Source organism: Salmo trutta, chromosome 4 (genome assembly GCF_901001165.1).
Source record: "Salmo trutta chromosome 4, fSalTru1.1, whole genome shotgun sequence".
NCBI lineage: Eukaryota > Metazoa > Chordata > Actinopteri > Salmoniformes > Salmonidae > Salmo > Salmo trutta.
Window position 1 is genome coordinate 12,275,331 of NC_042960.1, and position 22,137 is coordinate 12,297,467.

General features: G+C 42.3%; 1 protein-coding gene across 1 annotated transcript; it reads right to left on the reverse strand.

The window, feature by feature from the left end:
• Positions 1-1,523: 1,523 nt before the first annotated feature.
• Positions 1,524-5,920, reverse strand: LOC115191590 (uncharacterized). The gene is made up of 4 exons (XM_029749377.1): positions 5,650-5,920; positions 2,969-3,439; positions 2,558-2,698; positions 1,524-1,538 (listed from the first exon to the last, which is right to left on the reverse strand). Exons 1-4 carry the CDS (start codon positions 5,785-5,787, stop codon positions 1,524-1,526), a joined length of 765 nt encoding a protein of 254 aa, XP_029605237.1. The 5' UTR covers positions 5,788-5,920.
• Positions 5,921-22,137: the final 16,217 nt, after the last annotated feature.

Below are 22,137 nucleotides of genomic sequence, written 5' to 3' on the forward strand. Positions count from 1 at the left end.
GTCCTGCACGGTGTTGGGCTGTAAGCACAACCCCCACCTGTGGACGTCGGCCCTCATACCACCCTCATGGAGTCTGTTTCTGACCATTTGAGCAGTCACATGCACATTTGTGGCCTGCTGGAGGTCATTTTGCAGGGCTCTGGCAGTGCTCCTCCTGCTTCTCCTTGCACAAAGGCAGAGGTAGCGGTCCTGCTGCTGGGTTGTTGCCCTCCTACGGCCTCCTCCACGTCTCCTGATGTACTGGCCTGTCTCCTGGTAGCGCCTCCATGCTCTGGACACCACGCTGACAGACACAGCAAACCTTCTTGCCACAGCTCGCATTGATGTGCCATCCTGGATGAGCTGCACTACCTGAACCACTTGTGTGGGTTGTAGACTCAGTCTCATGCTACCACTAGAGTGAAAGCACCACCAGCATTCAAAAGTGACCAAAACATCAGCCAGGAAGCATAGGAACTGAGAAGTGGTCTGTGGTCCCCACCTGCAGAACCACTCCTTTATTGGGGGTGTCTTGCTAATTGCCTATAATTTCCACCTGTTGTCTATTCCATTTGCACAACAGCATGTGAAATGTGTCAGTGTTGCTTCCTAAGTGGACAGTTTGATTTCACAGAAGTGTGATTGACTTGGAGTTACGTTGTGTTGTTTAAGTGTTCCCTTTATTTTTTTGAGCAGTGTACAAAGTTTAGTCAGGTTTGTCTGATGAATTTTGATTTACCATAGATTACTTATTTTTTTACCCATATTCATGTCCACCATGATGGGTTTAACAATGAAGTCATTCTGTAACTACAGTATAGGACTCAAACGTAGTCAGCCTGGTCTCAGAGCAAAACATACTGTTTTACTAAAATCCATGCTACTCCATTTAGCATGATATGTTTAATTTACATTATGTTACATTGGCCTACATAAATCTGGGACACTCAAATTAGTATGTTCCTTTGGTATGACAGGTTACTTTAGGCAAAAACGAAAAGAGGGTGGATGCATAACGCAAACTTCTAGCAACCAAATGCGTGTGATCATGGACAAATTTAGCTACTTACTACTCTAGCCACTTTAACTAGTCAGCATTTTTGCAAACCCTTCTAAACCAGGCAAGTCAATTTAGAACAAATTCTTATTTACAATGACGGCCTACACCGGCCAAACCCGGACGACAATTGTGCGCGCTGCCCTTTGGGACTCCCAATCACAGCCGGTTGTGATACAGCCTGGAATCGAACCAGAGTGTCTGTAGTGACACCTCAAGCTTTATTTGGACTTATGGTTCATGAGAACACTTTAAGGTATTATAACATTTCCAAGGAGGAGGAAAACCTATTCTTGCGGACTTTATTGGTCCTTGAGGCAAATTTGTCCAGCATGACGGGTGTCATATATATATATATATATATATATATATATATATACATACATACATACATACATACATACACACACACACTTTTTATTTTTTATATAATCTTTATTTAACTAAGCAAGTCAATTGGGAACAAATTCTTACTTACAATGACGGACTACCAAGAGGCCTCCTGTGGGGAAGGGGGCTAAGATTAAAGACACCTACAATACATACAAAGTCTCTAGGTCAAACGGGGTGACAGATATGAGGGTTTAAGTAAGACTGCTTTTATCAGCACCACCTATATGGACAATTGGTGCTATTCTTTTTGACCAAGTTACTCATTGCCTCCAGTTTGTGTGCCAAATTAGAAAAAGTCACCAAACTATTGAGTTACCTGACCATGTCAAGAAAATAAAGAATTCAGAGAACAACTTTGCTGTGAACCCCTAATAATTTATTTTTATTAAACATTTATAGCGCATTTCATTGCAAACAGAAGGTATACTAAAGCGAGACTCCATGAGAAAAAAAAAGTCTTAGACTGAAAAGTCACATTTTGCATTTATTAAAGTTTTAAAATACACCATATTTAAAAATTTAAATCACAGGTCTCTACTACAAATTTGCATGATAAGATGCATAAATTCTCATTAAAAAGTGTTTTGGGAAAAAGTAAGTAGTTCTTGTATGGAAATGGGCATTTGAACATCATATAACCTACACAGCACCAAACACAATATGTAACATACTGTTTAGGCTAATATACCACACAATGTCTGGATGCAATATTCTACCCAGGAATATTCAATTCTGAGATGTATTACTCTCATTATTCCAAATGCATCTGGGGATGCTTTCTGCTGACATTAAAAAAATAAAAAAATAAAAAAAGGGATTTGTCTTTAATGCAGGGTTTGATTGAAAAGTCAGAAGCTATTGAGTGGAATGTTTTTTCTGCTGGTGTATCCTGAGATGACGCCTCTCTGAGAACCTCTTCCCGCATTGTGTACAGGCGAATGGCCTTTCTCCCGTGTGGACCTTCAGGTGCATCTTAAGGTGATCCTGGCGGGAGAACCTCTTCTCACACTGGGGGCAGTTGTAGGGTTTCTCCCCTGTGTGGACCCTCTGGTGCCTCTTTAGGGTGCCAGCCTCAGTGAAGCACTTGTGACAATGGGTACAGCTGTAGGGTTTCTCCCCTGTGTGGACCCTCTGGTGGTTCTCCACTTTCTGGGGGCTGCTGAAGCCTTTCTTACAGAACACGCAGAGGAAAAGTTTCTCTTTACTCCCGCCTGATGTGGCTCCCCCTCTCTGAGCCTGGTCTCTAGCCATGTCGTTTGAGTTCAATACCTGATCGAAACACACGTGGCCGTGAGAATCAGAAGTCCCCATTGAAGTTGACACTGGGTCGTGATCCCTGAGTGCGTGTAAAGGGGAGTGGGTCGCAACATTTGCATTTGTCTCTAAGCTGTCCCTGTAATTTAACAAATCTCTGCCCTGTGAGTGTCCATCTCCTAGGTGACTATCTGCATTCCATGTGGGAGGAGCGTCGCCCTCCACTTTCACCTCATCTACCAGTATAACCTCCCCTTTCTTATCTAGGCACCCTTCAGAGTATACACTACTACTACTGTACTGGTTCCTGTCCCCTCTAGACAGATCAGTCGGGGTCTCTAAACCGAAGAGCATGTTGCCAGCGTCCATCTCTGTAGCATAAGAACAAGACGGATCATTGTCAGTCTCTAACGGTTGACTTGGGTTGGGATGAGAATGAACCGTCCTCGAGCTCAGGTTACCGTGAAGTAAATACTTTGAGCTGGGAGCAGGAGAACAGCCCCGTCTCTCTGTGTGTAAAATCCTTTGTTTAACAGTTAAAGTCTCTGTGTCTGTCTCTGACTTGAGGACAGCATTCAGCATTCCACTGACCTCCATGATGTTATGGCAGGTCCTGGGCTGTGCTGGGGCAGTGGTGTGGTCCTCCATGGCTACAGGGGGTACTCCAGCCTCAAAGTCTCTGCTGTGCCGTGGGTCCTCCTCTCCTCTAGGCCTCTCCTGCTCGACTCCAGGACCTGCAGCCTCTGCATCTGCAGACTGACACGAGAGGGGAGGTTATTACCGGTATATGACTTGGATAACAACGTCGTATGGAAGTCTCACAAGCTCCCCTATGACAGATAAATAAGGATGTACAGTGCATTATTAGCCATTCATACTATCACATTGCCGTCGCTCTCCCCTTCATAGCCTACTTTCCTTGCCAATTCACCATCTTATAGCCTACTTTCAGAAAGGCTGCGGTAGGCCTGTTTTTTTAGTTTTTAAAAAAAAATAGGTTTTAATGAAAAGGAGAAATATTTGTTTGTGTCCAACATATGCTGGTGGCTTTGATCAGCGGGTCCTTTTACAGGTGTGTGTTCACCGATCCTCAATATAGGCCCATCTGTCCATCAGAACGTTTCCTAAAGTAGCCTGTCTGGACTTCATTTCTTTAATAAGAATCAAACCCGCCTGTAATGATTGAATCTGTAAAATATACACTAGCATTCAAAAGTTTGGAGTCACATAGAAATGTCCTCGTTTTTGAAAGAAAAGCAATTTTGTGTGTCCATTAAAATAACATAAAATTGATCAGAAACACAGGGTAGACATTGTTAATGTTGTAAATTACTATTTTTGCTGGAAACAGCTGATTTTAAATGGAGTATCTACATAGGCGTACAAAGGCCCATTATCAGCAACCATCACTCCTGTGTTCCAATGGCACTGTGTTAGCTAATCCAAGTTTATCATTTTAAAAGGATAATTGATAATTAGAAAACCCTTTTGCAATTATGTTAGCACAGCTGAAAACTTTTATTGATTAAGGAAGCAATAAAACTGGCCTCCTTTAGACTAGTTGAGTATCTGGAGCATCAGCATTTGTGGGTTTGAATACAGGCTCAAAATGGCCAGAAACAAATTACTTTCTTCTGAAACTCAGTCTATTCTTGTCCTGAGAAATGAAGGCTATTCCATGCGAGAAATGAAGATCTCATACAACGCTGTGTACTACTCCCTTCACAGAACAGCGCAAACTGTCTCTAACCAGAATAGAAAGAGTGGGAGGCCCCAGTGCACAACTGAGCAAGAGGACAAGTACATTAGTGTCTAGTTTGAGAAACAGACACATCAAGTCCTCAACTGGCAGCTTCATTAAATAGTACCCGCAAAACACCAGTCTCAATGTCAACAGTGAAGAGGCGACTCTGGGATGCTGACCTTCTAGGCAGAGGTTCTCTGTCCAGTGTCTGTTCTTTTGCCCATCTTAATCTTTTCTTTTTATTGGTCAGTCTGAGATATGGCTTTTTCTTTGCAACTCTGCCTAGAAGGCCAGCATCCTGAAATCGCCTCTTCACTGTTGACGTTGAGACTGGTGTTTTGCAGGTACTATTCAATGAAGCTGCCAGTTGAGGACTTTCTCAAACTAGACACTAATGTACTTGTCCTCTTGCTCAGTTGTGCACCGGGGCCTGCCACTCTTCTTTCTCTTTCTAAAATCTGCCGTTTCCAGCTACAATAGTAATTTACAACATTACCAAATGTCTACACTATATTTCTGCAACGAATGCATTCGATAACAGCATAACGATGGAGGCTATGAGTATGAAAACCTATACACTTAGCCATTGTTAGCGGTACCTAAATAACATTAATCAAGTCCCGTCTACAACGCAAAGTAAAGACGACCTGGGGTAAGCATGTGATGCTGTCCAATTAAATGACTCATTGAGTTCAAGGGTGTTGATAAACGTCTAAATAACAAAACGCTAACGTGGAAATTGTTTTGTTACTATTCGTTTCCTTTTACACTGAAGAGAAGGGTGTTATTCTTCTATGGTATGAAGGTCCGCAAAGAAATTTAAGAGGTGTGCATTCGAGATACTTGGAGTATTCCGCCAATCGTTTGTACGTGGGTCCAATCCAAATCACATCCCTACACATGCTCCGTGACCTGACATAGTAGGCATAGAGCCACTGATTATCCATTATATTGACCAGATATTCAAGTGGCCGTTCTAACAATGTAAATGAATGACTTCAAAAATGGAAGGCAGTTTGGAGGAGGCAAGACTATGACTTCGCAGATACATGTGTGAACAACAGGCACAACTCCGACAGTCTATTTTTCTCCAAGTTGCCTTGATGTCACGTATACTACTTATATTAGTACACTCGTAACAACCGAAGCATTACGAAATGCATATTCGAGCAAATAAGCCATTCATTTTTTGTTGTTGACCATATTCGACACTCTTATTTACCTCCATACACAATTCCTCGCTTGGTGAACGAAAAACCGGCAACAGATTTTGGTCCCAGTTATCCCTCTCGCTTCGCCTTTTCCTCTCTGCCTGAGCTCTGCCAGATATAGTGGAGAAAGGAGGAGATAGGAATCCCATTGGTCAATGGATGTAGAAACGTATTACGTCCCGCCCAGCAGACTGTCGACTAATCACGTTCACGTTGTTATGCTGCGTCGTGCAGTTTCTAAGCTATTCGTCACGCAATCCCTTCTTAGTCAGCGAATGATTCGATAAACCTTTTTTTATTTTATTTTTTCACTCTGAAGAAATCTCATTATAATGATTCAGGAAGATGTTATTGTTGTTGTTATTCACTAGGGATAATGTCTTAAGATAATTAAATTCAATAAAAAATATGTGTAATTTTGGTATAGAACTTTGGCATTTTTGTTTGTGTATAAAGTATTTGGCAACAAGAATAAAAAAAATCACAATAATTTCAATGGTCTTGTTATCAATGCAATAATAACATATTATATCCTTTATGTCAAAAACATGGGTAGTGTTCATAATGGTAAATAAGTATTCTGCAAGGTTTTTCCAAAATTCTGACACAAATTCAAGGAACAAGGAACAAGTGAGTCATACAATTGCACTCAAAATCATGGGTAGTGTTCATAATGGTAAATAAGTATTCTGCAAGGTTTTTCCAAAATTCTGACACAAATTCAAGGAACAAGTGAGTCATACAATTGCACTAGAATTGTTTATTTTTGTAATTATTTTATTGGTATGTTTTAGCATTTTCTTGTTAATACCTGTGTTTTGTTTGGTTAGACATGTTTGATGTAGCTATAAAGGTAAAATAAAAAATAAAAAAGTTGTTGATTTTTGTATTATGAATAAAAATCGATTAAAAAAAATATTTAAAAATTAATGAATCGAGAAAACTGCCTATTACCTTACGTAATGTCACGATTCCAAAGCTATACGATATTACAGAGAACAAGTTAAGTATCTCACGTCTTGGAAAACATTTGTAATGTTGTACTAATTGTTGATGAAATTCATGCTAATGTTGGGTTCTTCTTCTGTGGATTTTATATGGCGGTTGGCAACCAACTTTAAGGTGCCTTACAAGAGACAGGGAAGCTCTAAATCCTACCCAATAGTCTTGTCTCCTTAAGGAAACGAAATACATAATTAAATACTACATCCCCTGATGATTTCCACAGCAGTTCATTTAATCTGGGCTCTTCAATCACACTGCTCCTCAAATCTAATAACAGTCGCTCCCTTTCCCTCCCATATTTCTGGCACTGCTTCTGCTTTACTGATTGACAATGCCATCTCAACATTAGGGTGTTTAAGAGCTTGGTACCCAGAGTAACATCACAAATACCCCTATCTGTCTGACCGTGTACAAGCAGTGTTGCCAACTAATTTTCAGGGGAAGTTGCTAGAGGCAGGTCGATTTGTTGCTAAAAGTTGCTAAATGACGTTGTGATGTCATTGCGTGATGACATCATTACGTAATAACGTAAAACTGCGTCATTACGTAGAATACACAATAATGTTACTCAAATTGACTGGTCAACTCGGCGAAAAATATGATTTGACATTTGTTAGTTTAGATTTGTTTGTTTATTATCATATATTCTTATTTGTAAAAGTAATATAAACGCAACACATTTTATATGATCCCTTTTTTTTTAAACACAACACATTGAATTATTGAACAATTACACATTATTGAACAATTACATTTTATTTATTTTCTTTTTAACTAGTAAACCTACACACTCTGAACAATTATAGTTTTAAGCAGTGTATCGGTAGTAAGTTAACATGCTACCTAACTGATCAACAATTATAGGTACAGGCTAATAACAAGGTATATATGCTATCTTATTGAACAAGCTAGGCATCTCTCTCCAGCTCTCTCCAGGTTGTTGTGCTGCTTGGCTGGCTAGCTGCTAAATGGTTTCCTCCACATATTGCCACTGTTCTCGCACACACTGCAGTACACACTGCCACCATCAGCTGTGTGTCTCCGCCAGTTCCAGAAAGTCCACTCCTTGCATACGAACTGTAAATATGATGAATCATAGATTGGCAAGTAAATCCTCTTCATCTTCACTGTCCAACTGCATTGTCACGGAGCTGGAACCAGCAGTAGAGGATGGAGCGGCCTTAAAGCTATATGCTGCTGTGGTGCCAAACTGCTGCAGAACTTCACTTGGTAGTTTATGCTGGTAACAGGTATCACCAGCCAGCTTCAGTCCATACTGCACCAGGAGTATGGAGTTGAGAGTGTGCAGTGACATTCTATTTCTTAACTTTGACTTGACCACACTCATTTGGCTGAACAGCCGTTCAACCTCCGCATTTGAGTGTGGCAAGGAGAGGGCTGCGAGTGCAGCTTTGCACAGTTCTTCAAATGGATTTTACCCGGAAGAGTCCGTGTAGTTATTGACTTCACTCCAAAACTCGACTGTATTTTCAGTTGTTCCACCTAAACAGATTGATGTTTCTCCATTGGGAAACAATTTGATTAATTGTTTGGGGCTGGTATCCCAGTAGCTCTGCTACTTTAATAATTTCAGTGGTGCCTTTATTGTGCTTTAACGTTTCCTTAACACTGAACAAGGCCATGTTTCGCAAGGCTTCAAGGTTGTCTGGGAGCCTTGCTTGCAGCTCCTTGCTTAAAGCAACAATGTAGTTGATGCGCTGTCTCTGAATGACCTTTTTGTCCTCTGGCGCAAGACTGAGTTGGTACACCGTGCTCTCGAAAAGGTACCCAAGGTATGGTGATGGACTGAGGTGTCCATCAATGGCATCCTTCAGGACATCAATTTTTGCCATAGGGTTGACTACTCTGCTGTAAATTGATGTTAAGAGGTGTACCAGATTGTCCAAAAGCTTGACAGGATCTGTTTGCTCTCCCTCAAATGACTTCACTGCAACTTGTACGTTGGACAGGATTGATTTCAAGAATGTCAGGTAGACATAGTTGGTCTTGTCCATGTACATGGCGTGGAGCATATCCGTCATGTAGCAACGCTCACTGGCCTTGGTCAACTCAAAGTGGAGTTTCAGTTCTTCCCACTGGCTCAATATACGAGTTACCACAGGCTCAATCGATAGCCAACGTGTGGCACACACTTTGGTGATCTGCAGGGGTTTCTGGCCACAATTAATGGTGGCATACACTGCTTTGTACGCCTTGCGCCGTTTTGGGGAAATCGAAAACCAGTTGTAGGTTTCCCTGATTAAGTACTCAACACTCCTAGGGATTGTTTCTTTGGATGCTGCACAGACTGCCAATTGTAAAGACTGGCACACACAGCAGATGAGTACCAAATTGGGAAATGCACATTCTTCCTTTAAAATCTTGTGCACCCCGCTGTGCACCCCAGTCATCACGGACGCATTATCAGTGCCAATACCCTGAAGATTCTCTTTTTTAAGGTTACACTTCTCAAGAAACTCAACTACCGCCTTTGCTATTGATCTGGCATTGCCCCCTTCCAATTCAACCAGCCCAAGAAATGTGGACACAACGGTTATTTTTTTAGCACTGAAATACCAAATCACCACACCCAGGTATTTTGAGACACTGACATCAGTGGACTCATCCAAAAGGAGACTGAACATCTCATCCCCCAAATCTGATGTTACCCTTTTGAGAAAATAAGGAGCCAGTACTCCCCTAATCATTTCTGTGCACTTGGTGCGGTGCATTTGGAAGTTTGTTGCTGCCGCAGAATCTGAAAAGGCAGCTTTGCAAGCCATACCTAAATGGTCACATGCTAGCAGCGAACAATGCTCTGCAGTGGCCATTGCCATAGTAGCTGCTGCGCTTTTGAAGTTATCCACTTTTTTAACCAACTGTGGTAATGTAGACTGCGTTGTGGGGTTGTAAGGTTTTGATTTATTTATATGCTTTGCTGTAGCACAATGTTTTTTGATGTCATATACATTTTTGCAAGCATATCTGATTTGCAGTACGCACAGTATGCCGACAATCATCCCCAATTACTGGCTTCAGCCACCCTTTAAATTCAGGTACAGACTCCCACTCTTTTGTGTACTTCTGGCTGTACAATTTTGATTGAGACATGTTGATTGATGTTGTAAGTTCTGTTCAAGATCAAACATTTGTGGCCAACTATATTCATTGGTTTTGTCTCGTTGAACGCATACTACTGCTGCTGCAGTCAGCCAACAATGTTGACTACTTTGCAATTTGTTATAATTGCTGCTGGCCTGCTGCTGCCTGTGTACGAGCTGAGCGCCTGCTGCTGATGTCACTCACAATGCACTTTTGCAGCCAGGCCTGTGTGTTGTGACTGAGTGTGTGACAGAGAAAATCGTTTTTGTGTCATTTAGAGGGAAAATGTGTGCATTTTAGCGTTTGAGTCACCTTTCAAAAGTTGCTAAAAGTTCCAAATACATTTTTAAAAGTAGCTAAATTTGTTGCTAGGTGCTGTTTGAAAGAAAAGTTGCCAGGGTACTCTGAAAAGTTGCTAAATCTAGCAACAAAATTGCTAAATTGGCATCACAAGCACTGCAAAACCTAATACAATATATCCTGTCTGGTCCGAGACACAAATGACTAATTTTGGGTTGTGTAGCTAGCGCCCAATTGACTCCCATTTACTCGCCCAGAATGCACCGCGCGGCCAATTGACGTACACAATGGGCGCTAAACTGATTCCAATGTATTTTCCCCATCTCCTCAAAAGTATCTCTGGCGGAATCCCCACATCTGTTTTCAGAGGAGCCAGAAGTTATGTTGAAAATACTATATCCCTGAAAACCGGAAACATTCGCTTTCGTCCCAAGTATGGGACGCTGCAGCCCAATATGGCGACCGGAGTGGGTGTGTCGAAAGCAGTGAGTGTATGGAAAACAAATCAGCTAATTGGGCAGATTTGTTGCCACTCAAGACCGTTTGGCGTGGTTGATTGGGCTGCACAACAAGATAAACCGCCGCTAGCGCACATGTGTCGTATTGACATGCCTGCCGACTTGAAGTGCTTCCTACTAGGTATCACAGTTGTGTGGCCAGCGGTAGCTAATGTTACTATTTTTTCTCTCACGTGATTTTATTTTTAGTAGGGTAGAAGCCCACACAAGAAATAATCATCTAGATGTCACCTTGATACAAACAGTGCATTCGGAAAGTATTCAGACCCCTTGACTTTTTCCACATTTTGTTACCTTACAGCCTTATTCTAAAATATATTAAATAAAACATTTTCCTCATCAATCTACACACAATACCCCATAATGACAAAGCAAAAACTGTTTTTTAGGCATTTTTGCAAATCTATTAAAAATAAAAAACAGATACCTTATGTACATACGTATTCAGACCCTTTGCTATGAGACTCAAAATTGAGCTCAGGTGCATCCTGTTTCCATTGATCATCCTTGAGATGTTTCTTCAACTTGATTGGAGTCCACCTTTGGTAATTCAATTGATTGGACATGATTTGGAAAGGGCTACACCTGTCTATATAAGGTCCCAAAGTTGACAGTGCATGTCAGAGCAAAACCAAGTCATGAGGTCGAAGGAATTGTCCGTAAAGCTCAGCGACAGGATTGTGTCGAGGCACAGATCTGGGGAAGGGTACCAAAACATTTCTGCAGTATTGAAAGTCCCTCAGAACACAGTGGCCTCCATCATTCTTAAATGGAACAGGGTTTGGAACCACCAAGACTCTTCCTCGAGCTGGCAGCCAGCCAAACTGAGCAATCGGGGAGAAGGGCCTTGGTCAGAGAGGTAACCAAGTACCCGATGGCCACTCTGACAGAGCTCTAGAGTTGCTCTGTGGCGATGGGAGAACCTTCCAGAAGGACAAACATCTCTGCAGCACTCCACCAATCAGGCCTTTATGGTAGAGTGGCCAGACGGAAGCCCCTCCTCAGTAAAAGTCACATGACAGTCCGCTTGTATTTTGCCAAGAGGCACCTAAAGGACTCTGACCATGAGAAACAAGAGTGAATGCTTTGGCCTGAATGCCAAGCGAGGAAACCTGGCATCATCCCTACGGGGAAGCATGGTGGTGGCAGCATCATGCTGTGGGGATGTTTTTCAGCGGCAGAGACTGGTTGTCTAGTCAGGATCGAGGGAAAGATGAACCGAGCGAAGTACAGAGAGAACCTTGATGAAAACCTGCTCCAGAGCGCTTAGGACAGACTGGGGCGAAGGTTCACCTTCCAACAGGACAACAACCATAAGCACACAGCCAAGACAACGCAGGAGTGGCTTTGGAACAAGTCTCAATGTTCTTGAGTGGCCCAGCCAGAGCCCAGACTTGAACCCCATCGAACAGCTCTGGAGAGACCTGAAAATAGCTGTGCACCGACGCTCCCCATCCAACCTGACAGAGTTTGAGAGGATCTGCAGAAAAGAATGGGAGAAACTCTCCAAATACAGGTGTGCCAAGCTTGTAGTGTCATACCCAAGAAGACGCGAGGCTGTAGTCGCTGCCAAATGTACTTCAACAAAGTACTGAGTAAAGGGTCTGAATACTTATGTAAATATGATTTCAGTTTTTCATTTGTAATAAATTTGCAAATGTCTAAACCAGTTTTCGCTTTGTCGTAAAGGGGTATTGTGTGTAGACTGAGGGGGGAAAAAACAATATAATCCACTTTAGAATAAGGCTGTAACAACATGTGGAAAAAGTCAAGGGGTATGAATACTTCCCGAATGCACTGTATATACAAACATATATGGACACCCCTTCAAATTAGTGTATTCGGCTATTTTAGCCGTGTAAAATTGAGCACACAGCCATGCGATCTCCATAGACAAACATACTTTCCTAATGAAACATTGATCTCAAATCCAAAATGCTGGAGTATAGAACCAAATTAAAAGTTTTAGCTTCACTGTCCAAATAAATGTGTGTACATCAGTATAAATACAGCCAACTTTGAGTGTGTGACTTGTGTGGCTGAGTAGGTCAATAATTGAGTGACAATGTTTGCAACAGCCATGGGAGATTCATAACAATAATACAGATAACAGATATGATAAAAATTGGGAGGAGAGCATGAAAAAACATCTTATTAAGGGCAACTCCTACCTACTACCCAGTGCCCATTGTTGACACTCCTATGTCTCATAAGGATACTCAGGAGGGAGAAACATTTGAAGGGATTCTTCTTGGTGGGAATGGTCTGATGCTGCTTCACATATTTCTCCTTAGCGAAGCACTTCCCACACGTGAGCAGGCATATGGCTGGTCGGCATCTGTAATGCTAGGCCTCACACGTCGTCACCCAATGACACCCAAGGTAGAAGCAGGAGCCACCACTATCAGGTGGTTAGTCTTTGAGCTCCCTCCTTGACTTCTAGCCATTGTTTGGGTGTTATTAGGATTGTGGGCTGAACTACACACTAGGTACCACGCATTAGACGAGACCCTTAAGGAGAAGACAGACTTGCTGAAAGACTCTCTGTGAAGGATGAAGCCCAGGGCGACCTGCTCTGTTCATCATGGATACTGTGGTGTTTGTATCATAGAGATAGACCCTCCTGCTCCTATCAGCCCCAGGCCTTGCTCCAGCCCTGCACTGAGACTGTGGCGAGCAACACCGGATACCAGCAGGTCCTCATGGACTGCAGACGGTGTAAACACAAATTGTACATAAGAGCATATAAAGGTTTATATAAGTCTTTGCTGTACTCACAGAAACATGACATATTAGAAAATGTTAACCACAGTCAGTTGAGTTTATTATTATATATTTTTTCCATATGTGTCGTTTCAAGAACGAAGTATAATGTTTTGGTTCGACTGAGATAACCAAGTCCACACAGAGTCAATTTTGTATTTAATTTCGACAAAATGGTCATACAATCACATAACGTGAAGTACAGTACTTTTATTGCACAAACTGATACGTGACACTATGGTAACACTACCTTTTCTGTAAATCTGGTACCCTTGCTTTGAAATAATTAATTTTAGAATACTTTGGAAAAGGTTCAACATTATTTTACACATAGCTTCACTACTTCATGTCAAGTAAACATGAATGAAGACACTATCATTATCTCACTATAAAACACCAGTATCAACCTAAAGGGACATAGTTGTCATATCATACTCATTCTTTCCTCAGTTCACCTCATCCAGTTCCCTTCAATATCCAAATCCACCAGAATGAACTACCGTCATTTCCGGACTATTAAGCGCACCTGAATATAAGCCGCACCCACTGAATAAAAAATATATATATTTTTTTGAAGATAAATAAGCCGCACACGTCTATAAGCCGCAGGTGCCTACCGGTACATTGAAACAAATGAACTTTACACAGGCTTTAACGAAACACGGCTTGGAAGAAAAATAAATAAATTAGCAGTAAGCTTTAGTTGTCTTTTTGCACTGAGTCAATTCCTCACAATGCTGTTTCCAACATCTTATCATCGACTCATTAAGACCAAGCTCCCGTGCAGCAACTCTATTTCCTTTCCAACAGCCAGATCAATCGCCTTCAACTTGAAAGCTGCAACATATGCATTTCTCCATGTCTTTGCCATGATGAGGGCGACAAAATGACTGCCGTAATCAGAATGATGGGAAGTTTGAGAGCGCTCGATTTAATCTAAACAGTAAACAAAAAAGTTGTTTGACCTTAACCCGTTCGGCAATTTCATTGGTCTAATGAAAGCTTCATGCCGCCAAAAAACTGAGCACGTCACAGAATGTGTTTTATTTTTTTGAGAAAAAAAAATTGAAAGCGGGAAAAATCCATATATTAGCCGCGTCATTGTTTAAGCCGCGAGGTTCAAAGCGTGGCAAAAAAGTTGAGGCTTATAGTCCGGAATTTACGGTTCAAATAAACTAGTAATTAGTACTACATATCACTCTATACATGGGCCATGTGTGTTTCCTGAGGTAGCTCCCCTCTGAGAACCTCATGTTAGTTGATTTGATACTATGCAAACATGTACGGAAAGTTGATTTGCTTACTTGACACTTAAATGGTTTGATAATTCAAAGGTGTGGACCCACACTTAAAATTATTGAAGACCTTGGCCTGTATCCACAAACGGTCAGAGTAGGAGTGCTGATTGAGGATCAATTGTCACGTTCCTCGTATTCTCCCTCATCGGAAGATATGTCGAAATCACTCGATGACCAATACGCAGCGGGCTGACTGTTCCACATCATATTTATTATAGATGGAAACGACAAAACAAAATAAACACGCAAAGGAGAAAGGTGACAGTTTCACAGGTGAAACGAAACACAGTGCAAAATACAATAACCCACAAACACACAGACAAACACATCCTACTAATATAGGACTCCCAATCAAAGGCAACTCAACACACCTGCCTTCAATTGAGAGTCCAGCACCCAACCTACACATAGAAAACCTAACCTAGAACCTAAACCAACACTCACAACCCCACTATACCATAACCAAACATAACTCTGCCACGTCCTGACCAAATATAATACAAAAATACCTAAGTATATGGTCAGGTCGTGTCATCAATAGTCTTATTCATTATGATTTAAAAGGCAAATCTGGTCCTAAATCAGCACTTACAGGGGGATGCCCAAGACACAAAGAGTTGGTAATTCTTACACTACCATTCATAAGTTTGGAAATGTCCTTGTTTTTTAAAGAACATTTAAAAAATTGTCCATTAAAATAACATCAAATTGATCAGAAATACAGTGCAGACATTGTTAATGTTGTAAATGTCTATTGAAGCTGGAAACGGCAGATTTTTTTAATGGAATATCTACGTAGGCGTACAGAGGACCATTATTGGCAACCATCACTCCTGTGTTCCAATGGCACGTTGTGTTAGCTAATCCAAGTTTATAATTTTAAAAGGCTAATTGATCATTAGAAAACCCTTTTGCAATTATGTTGGCACAGCTGAAAACTTTTGTACTGATTAAAGAAGCAATAAAATTGGCCTTCTTTAGACTAGTTGAGTATCTGGAGCATCAGCATTTGTGGGTTCGATTACAGGATCAAAATGGCCAGAAACAAAGAACTTTCTTCTGAAACTCGTCAGTCTATTCTTGTCCTGAGAAATGAAGGCTATTCCATGCAAGAAATTGCCAAGAAACTGATGATTTCTTACAATGCGGTGTACTACTCCCTTCACAGAACAGCACAAATTGGCAAGTGTCTAGTTTGAGAAACAGATGCCTCACAAGTCCTCAACTGGCAGCTTCATTAAATAGTACCCGCAAAACACCAGTCTCAATGTCAATAGTGAAGAGGCGACTCTGAGATGCTGGCCTTCTAGGCAGAGTTGCAAAGAAAAAGACATCTCTCAGACTGGCCAATAAAAATAAAAGATTAAGATGGGCAAAAGAACACAGACACTGGACAGGGGAACTCTGGGTCAAACGATCCCTGCGTTAACAGTAGTTGCCAGGGCTCTGTGTAAAGCAGGAGATTGAGGGATAATCCTTGTTGACCAGTGGGCGCCACTCGACCTCTCTGTCTCCAACAGATGCTGTGTGATTGGATACTTCAAACAAATAATCTGCCCCCAAGCAAATACCATAGTGACACATTGAAACCAGTATTAGCAATAGAACCACACACACGTCTAAACAACAAAACTGCATGAACTTGATAAACTGCATTAATTTTCTCATTAAGAGTGTCTTTAGGTAAAAATAAAGTAGTTGAATGAAAGTAATAAAAAGGAATTTGTGAATATCATTTAGCCTACACAGTACAAACATGATATATAAGACACTTTATGTCTGGATAAAATATTCTACCTAGTTATTCCAAATGATATTTTCTGCTGACAACAATGAAAATTAATCTGTCTTTAATGCAGGGTTTGATCTAAACGTCAGAAGCTATCGAGTGGAATGGTTACTTTCTATGTTATATAGTGGAATGGTTTTTCTGCTGGTGTATCCTGAGGTAGCTCTTCTCTGAGAACCTCTTCCCGCTGTGCATACAGGCGAACAGCCTCACGCCCGTGTGGACCATCTTCAGGTGGTGCTGGCGGGAGAACTTCTTCTCACACTGGGGGCAGCTTTAGGGTTTTCCCCCTGTGTGGACCCTCTAGAATCCATTTTGGGAAAGGAGGGGTGACAATGCACGAAATACAAACATAGATCAATTAAAACCATCCCACTTCTTCAGTCACTCACAGTCCAATCCAAATCAAATCCCTACACAGGTTCAGGGGCCTGTGAGGGCGGTACCTTCATGTACAGGATTCCTTGTACATCCTTAGCTACAGATTGTTACACCAGATGTGATTTACCCAAATACTTTTGGTATCCATTAATGGGTGTTACAGGATAGGTACTGTGTAGCACAGATCATTTTCTTCGTCCTCGATTCGTGGAAACAGGAGTCCCATAAAATGTCTGTGTCCAGTTGCAAGGGGTCCGTTTGAATTGAGATAAATGCTCTGTTATTAAAATAAATACTTTTTTTGCTCCACGAAGTATCCAACAATGTGTACGCCGCCATCTTGTCTATTTCAAGTCTTCTCTCATTGATTGAGACACCTGTCATGTCTCGACGCACAGAAAAAATCTAAATAAGCCCACTTCTTGTGACTCTCACTGACGCCACTTCAAATGGATCTCCCAGGTTCCATTGGTCCAAAACCCTCACTCCAATCAAAAACCAGTCAAAGAGTTTCCTATTGTCCACCACAACTTTACTTCTCTTGTTTCCTTTCTTTTTCGCCAGTTTAACCCACTCATTCTCACCGTCATCTTCACTCGCCAGCAGTTTCAAACAAAACATCAGTTTCCGCCATTGTGTCAGTCATCTCTTCCCGTTTCCACCTACCTCCGTTTACTCTGAAGAGAATGTATCTTATTGGTTCGCCTCATACTTCAAAGGGTGCGGTTAAATGTTAAAGGTATGCTTGCTGTTCTTTGAAATACGGTACTTCTTATGACATTACACATCAGATATCCTATGATCAGTATCTTTCAAGCTGAGAGCAGACTTGTTTAGAAAGAAGTATTAGCTAGAACAGAATAGAAAATAATATGACTATATCAACTCCAGTAAGGTAAATATTCAACTCTTCTAGTGCTTGCCCAGGTTTACGGTTTCTCTAAAAACACGGTATTTACTAGCCTGTTTCAAATGACAAGTTAACAAAAGGGTTAATGAAGGGTAAGTGGTTGATTACCTTCTTACTATAACTATAATATGTCAGCTAAAGAATGGTTCTCAGATATCCTCTGTGTACATCTCAAGCCACACTGCTACGAATTCTTCCCGTTGTGGACACTCCTATGTCTGATAAGGTTAGTCAGGAAGGAGAAGCTCTTGTAACATAGTTTGCACTTGAAGGGCTTCTCCTTGGTATGAACGGTCTGGTGCATCTTCACATAGTACGCTTCAGCGAAGCACTTCCCACACGTGGGGCAGGCATACGGCTTGTTGGCGTCAGTCCTAACGCTCGGCCCCCCACGTTGTGACCCAATGACACCAGAGGAGGTAGAAGCAGGAGTATTTGAGCTCTGTCCTTGACCTCTAGCCATTGTTTGGGTGTTGTTGGGATTGTCTGCTGTGTTATAGGCTAGGTACCTCTTGTGATGAACACCCATTCTGACCCTGTCTGTATTCATGGGGTAACCATGAGGTAGCTGAGGAAGGCTAGACCCAGGCCCAGGCTTTCTATGAACGCCGTCACTAGGCATTAGACGAGACTCTGAAGGAGAAGACAGACTTGCTGATAGACTCCCACCAGAGGGGTCGCCCACTACTCTCTGTGAAGGCTGAAGCCCAGGGTAACCTGCTCTGTTTATCATGGATACTGTGGTGGTTGTATCATAGGAACAGGAGGGTCCATCAGCCCCAGGCCCTGCTTCATCCCTGCACTGAGACTGTGAAGAGGAGGGTCTGGGCTGCAGACTGGATCCTCTGTCTCTCTGATGACCACCAGGACTGAGGTTATTCAATCCACCTGTCCACTGGTTGTGTTCTGTGTGGTGGTGGAGTCTCTGTCCTTCGTGGTTCGGTCCCAGTTCCGACTCGGGAAGTAAGAGCGAAGGCTCCTGATCCAGGTTTCTGAACTGGTGCCAGGGTTTGTGACCACCTGTTTCAGAGGTCCAGTCTCTCCCACCAGCAACACCGGATATCAGCAGGTCCTCATGGACTGCAGACTGTAAACACAAAATGCAGAGAAGAGCATATAAAGATGTATATAAGAAAGTCTTTACTGTACACACAGAAACATGACATGATATTATAAAATGCAAACCATAGTCAAGCCCATCTCTAACACTGTGATTTAAGTATTTGGACACCTGCTCATCGAACATCTCATTCCGAAATCATGGGCATTAATATGGAGTTGGTCCCCCCTTTGCTGCTATAACAGCCTCCACTCTTCTGGGAAGGCTTTCCACTAGATGTTGGAACATTGCTGCGGGGACTTGCTTCTATTCAGCCACAAGAGCATTAGTGAGGTCGGGCACTGATGTTGGGCGATTAGGCCTGGCTCACAGTCGGCGTTCCAATTCATCCCAAAGGTGCATAAGTATTCAGACCCTTTACTCAGTACTTTGTTGAAGCACCTTTGGTAGCTGCACACTGCCCTAACCCATCTGGACAAGATGAATACCTATGTGCGAATGCTGTTCATCGACTACAGCTCAGCATTTAACACCATAGTACCCTCCAAACACGTCATTAAGCTCAAGACCCTGGGTCTCGACCCTGCCCTGTGCAACTGGGTCCTGGACTTCCTGACGGGCCGCCCCCAGGTGGTGAGGGTAGGAAACAACATCTCCACCCCGCTGATCCTCAACACCGGGGCCCCACAAGGGTGTGTTCTCAGCCCTCTCCTGTACTCCCTGTTCACCCATGACTGCGTGGCCATGCACGCCTCCAACTCAATCATCAAGTTTGCAGACGACACTACAGTGGTAGGCTTGATTACCAACAACGACGAGACAACCTACAGGGAGGAGGTGAGGGCCCTCGGAGTGTGGTGTCAGGAAAATAACCTCACACGCAACGTCAACAAAACAAAGGAGATGATCGTGGACTTCAGGAAACAGCAGAGGGAGCACCCCCCTATCCACATCAACAGGACAGTAGTGGAGAAGGTGGAAAGTTTTAAGTTCCTCGGCGTACACATCACGGACAAACTGAAATGGTCCACCCACACAGACAGCGTGGTGAAGAAGGCGCAACAGCGCCTCTTCAACCTCAGGAGGCTGAAGAAACTCGGCTTGTCACCAAAAACACTCAAAACAAACTTTTACAGATGCACGATCGAGAGCATCCTGTCGGGCTGTATCACCGCCTGGTACGGCAACTGCTCCGTCCACAACCGTAAGGCTCTCCAGAGGGTAATGAGGACTGCACAACGCATCACCTGAGGCAAACTACCTGCTCTCCAGGACACCTACACCACCCGATGTCACAGGAAGGCCAAAAAGATCATCAAGGACAACAACCACCCGAGCCACTGCCTGTTCACAACCCGCTATCATCCAGAAGGTGAGGTCAGTACAGGTGCATCAAAGCTGGGACCGAGAGACTGAAAAACAGCTTCTATCTCAAGGCCATCAGACTGTTAAACAGCCATCACTAACATTGAGTGGCTGCTGCCAACATACTGACTTAATCTCTAGCCACCTTAATATTAAAAAATTGGATGTAATAAATGTATCACTAGTTACTTCAAACTATGCCACTTTATATAATGTTTACATACCCTACACTACTCATCTCATATGTATATATTGTACTCTATACCATCTACTGCATCTTACCTATGTCGTTCGGCTATCGCTCATCCATATATATTTTTATGTACATATTCTTATTCATTCCTTTACACTTGTGTGTATAAGGTAGTTGTTGTGAAATTTTTAGATTACTGCATGGTCGGAACTAGAAGCACAAGCATGGTCGGAACTAGAAGCACAAGATTTTCGCTACACTCGCATTAACATCTGCTAACCATGTGTATGTGACAAATAACATTTGATTTGATTATTACAGCCTTGAGTCTTCTTGGGTATGAATCTATAAGCTTGGCACACCTGTAACTTGGGGAGTTTCTCCCATTCTTCTCTGCAGATCTTCTCAAGCTCTGTCAGGTTGGATGGGGAGCGTCACTGCACAGTTATTTTCAAGTCTCTTCAGAGATGTTTGATGGGGTTCAAGTCTGGGCTCTGGATGGGCCACTCAAGGACATTCAAAGACATGTCCCGAAGCCACTCCTGCGTTGTCTTGGCTGTGTGCTCTGGGTCGCTGTCCTGTTGGAAGGTGAACCTTCGCCCCAGTCTGAGGTCCGGAGCAGGTTTTCATCAAGGATCTCGCTGTACTTTGCTCCGTTCATATTTCCCTCGATCCTAACTAGTCTTCCAGTCCCTGCCGCTGAAAAACATCCCCACAGCATGATGCTGCCACCAATCAACGAGTCTCCATGGTGATGGATAAACTTTACATCAACAGGCAATTGTATCGGGACTCTAGAGTAACTCCCTCGCTATAATTAATTAATTAAATGTTCAAATCTGAGTTTGTGTTGTAGTGTATCATAACAACTTCAACTATAATGAATACATGCTCTATTGATCTCCACTTGACAAGGAAACGGTTGCATATAGCTCAGGTTAATGTATGTAGCCTTCCTAACAAAATACATGAGGTTTTTAACTTGGTCAACATAAATAATATTCCTATTTTGGCTCTGACCGAAACGCATTTAGATGCATCTGTAAATGATGGGCAAATTAACATTCAAGGATATAGTCTACTTAGAAGGGACAGGAATAGGAATGGTGGGGGTGTAGCACTGTACATTCAGAATCATATACCTTTTAAGAGGAGGGATGACCTTAATGTATGTCAAGTAGAGGCACTATGGGCTCAAGTACATCTGCCTCACCAGGCAGCCATATTGGTAGGATGTGTGTATAGACCTCCTAGCTCTAAGGTGTCCTATCTGGATGACTTATGCACTGGGTTTGACCAGGCCACAGATAGCAACAGAGATGTATTTATCTTGGGTGATTTTAATATAAATTGGAAGGATCATAATAATTCGAATATAATTAAATTGATGAGATATGCCGAGAACTGTGGTTTGAAACAAATGGTTAATGATACTACTAGATCATCAACTAAGTTGGGTCACCGTTCAGACACGTGCATTGATCTGATCTTCTGTAGTATACCATTGCAATGTTTAAAAGCCAGATCAATGGCAGTGGGCTGGACAGACTATAATTTTGTGACCATAACCATGAACACCAAGGTTCCAAAGAAACCCCCTAGGATTGTGTTCCAGAGAAATGTTAAAACATTTCATCATGAGCTATTTCAAAATGATTTGGCTGCTGTACCCTGGGAGCTGATTTATCTTGGGGATGATTCAAATCACGCTACAGAATGTTTTATTGATTTGCTTACTGAGGTAATGGACCATCATGCCCCAGTAAGAAAGAGTACAGTTGGGGCTCATCCACCTCCATGAATTGATGATGAACT

What these genes read in the sequence shown, in the direction of transcription:
- LOC115191590 (XM_029749377.1), bottom strand. Translation starts at nt 5,787, where the DNA reads ATGGGATTCCTATCTCCTCCTTTCTCCACTATATCTGGCAGAGCTCAG. An exon ending in GCGAGGAATTGTGTATGGAG is followed by an intron (nt 3,440 to 5,649) that starts GTAAATAAGAGT and finishes CTCTCGTGTCAG; the next exon opens with TCTGCAGATGCAGAGGCTGC. An exon ending in ACCAGTACAGTAGTAGTAGT is followed by an intron (nt 2,699 to 2,968) that starts GTATACTCTGAA and finishes TGTTTCGATCAG; the next exon opens with GTATTGAACTCAAACGACAT.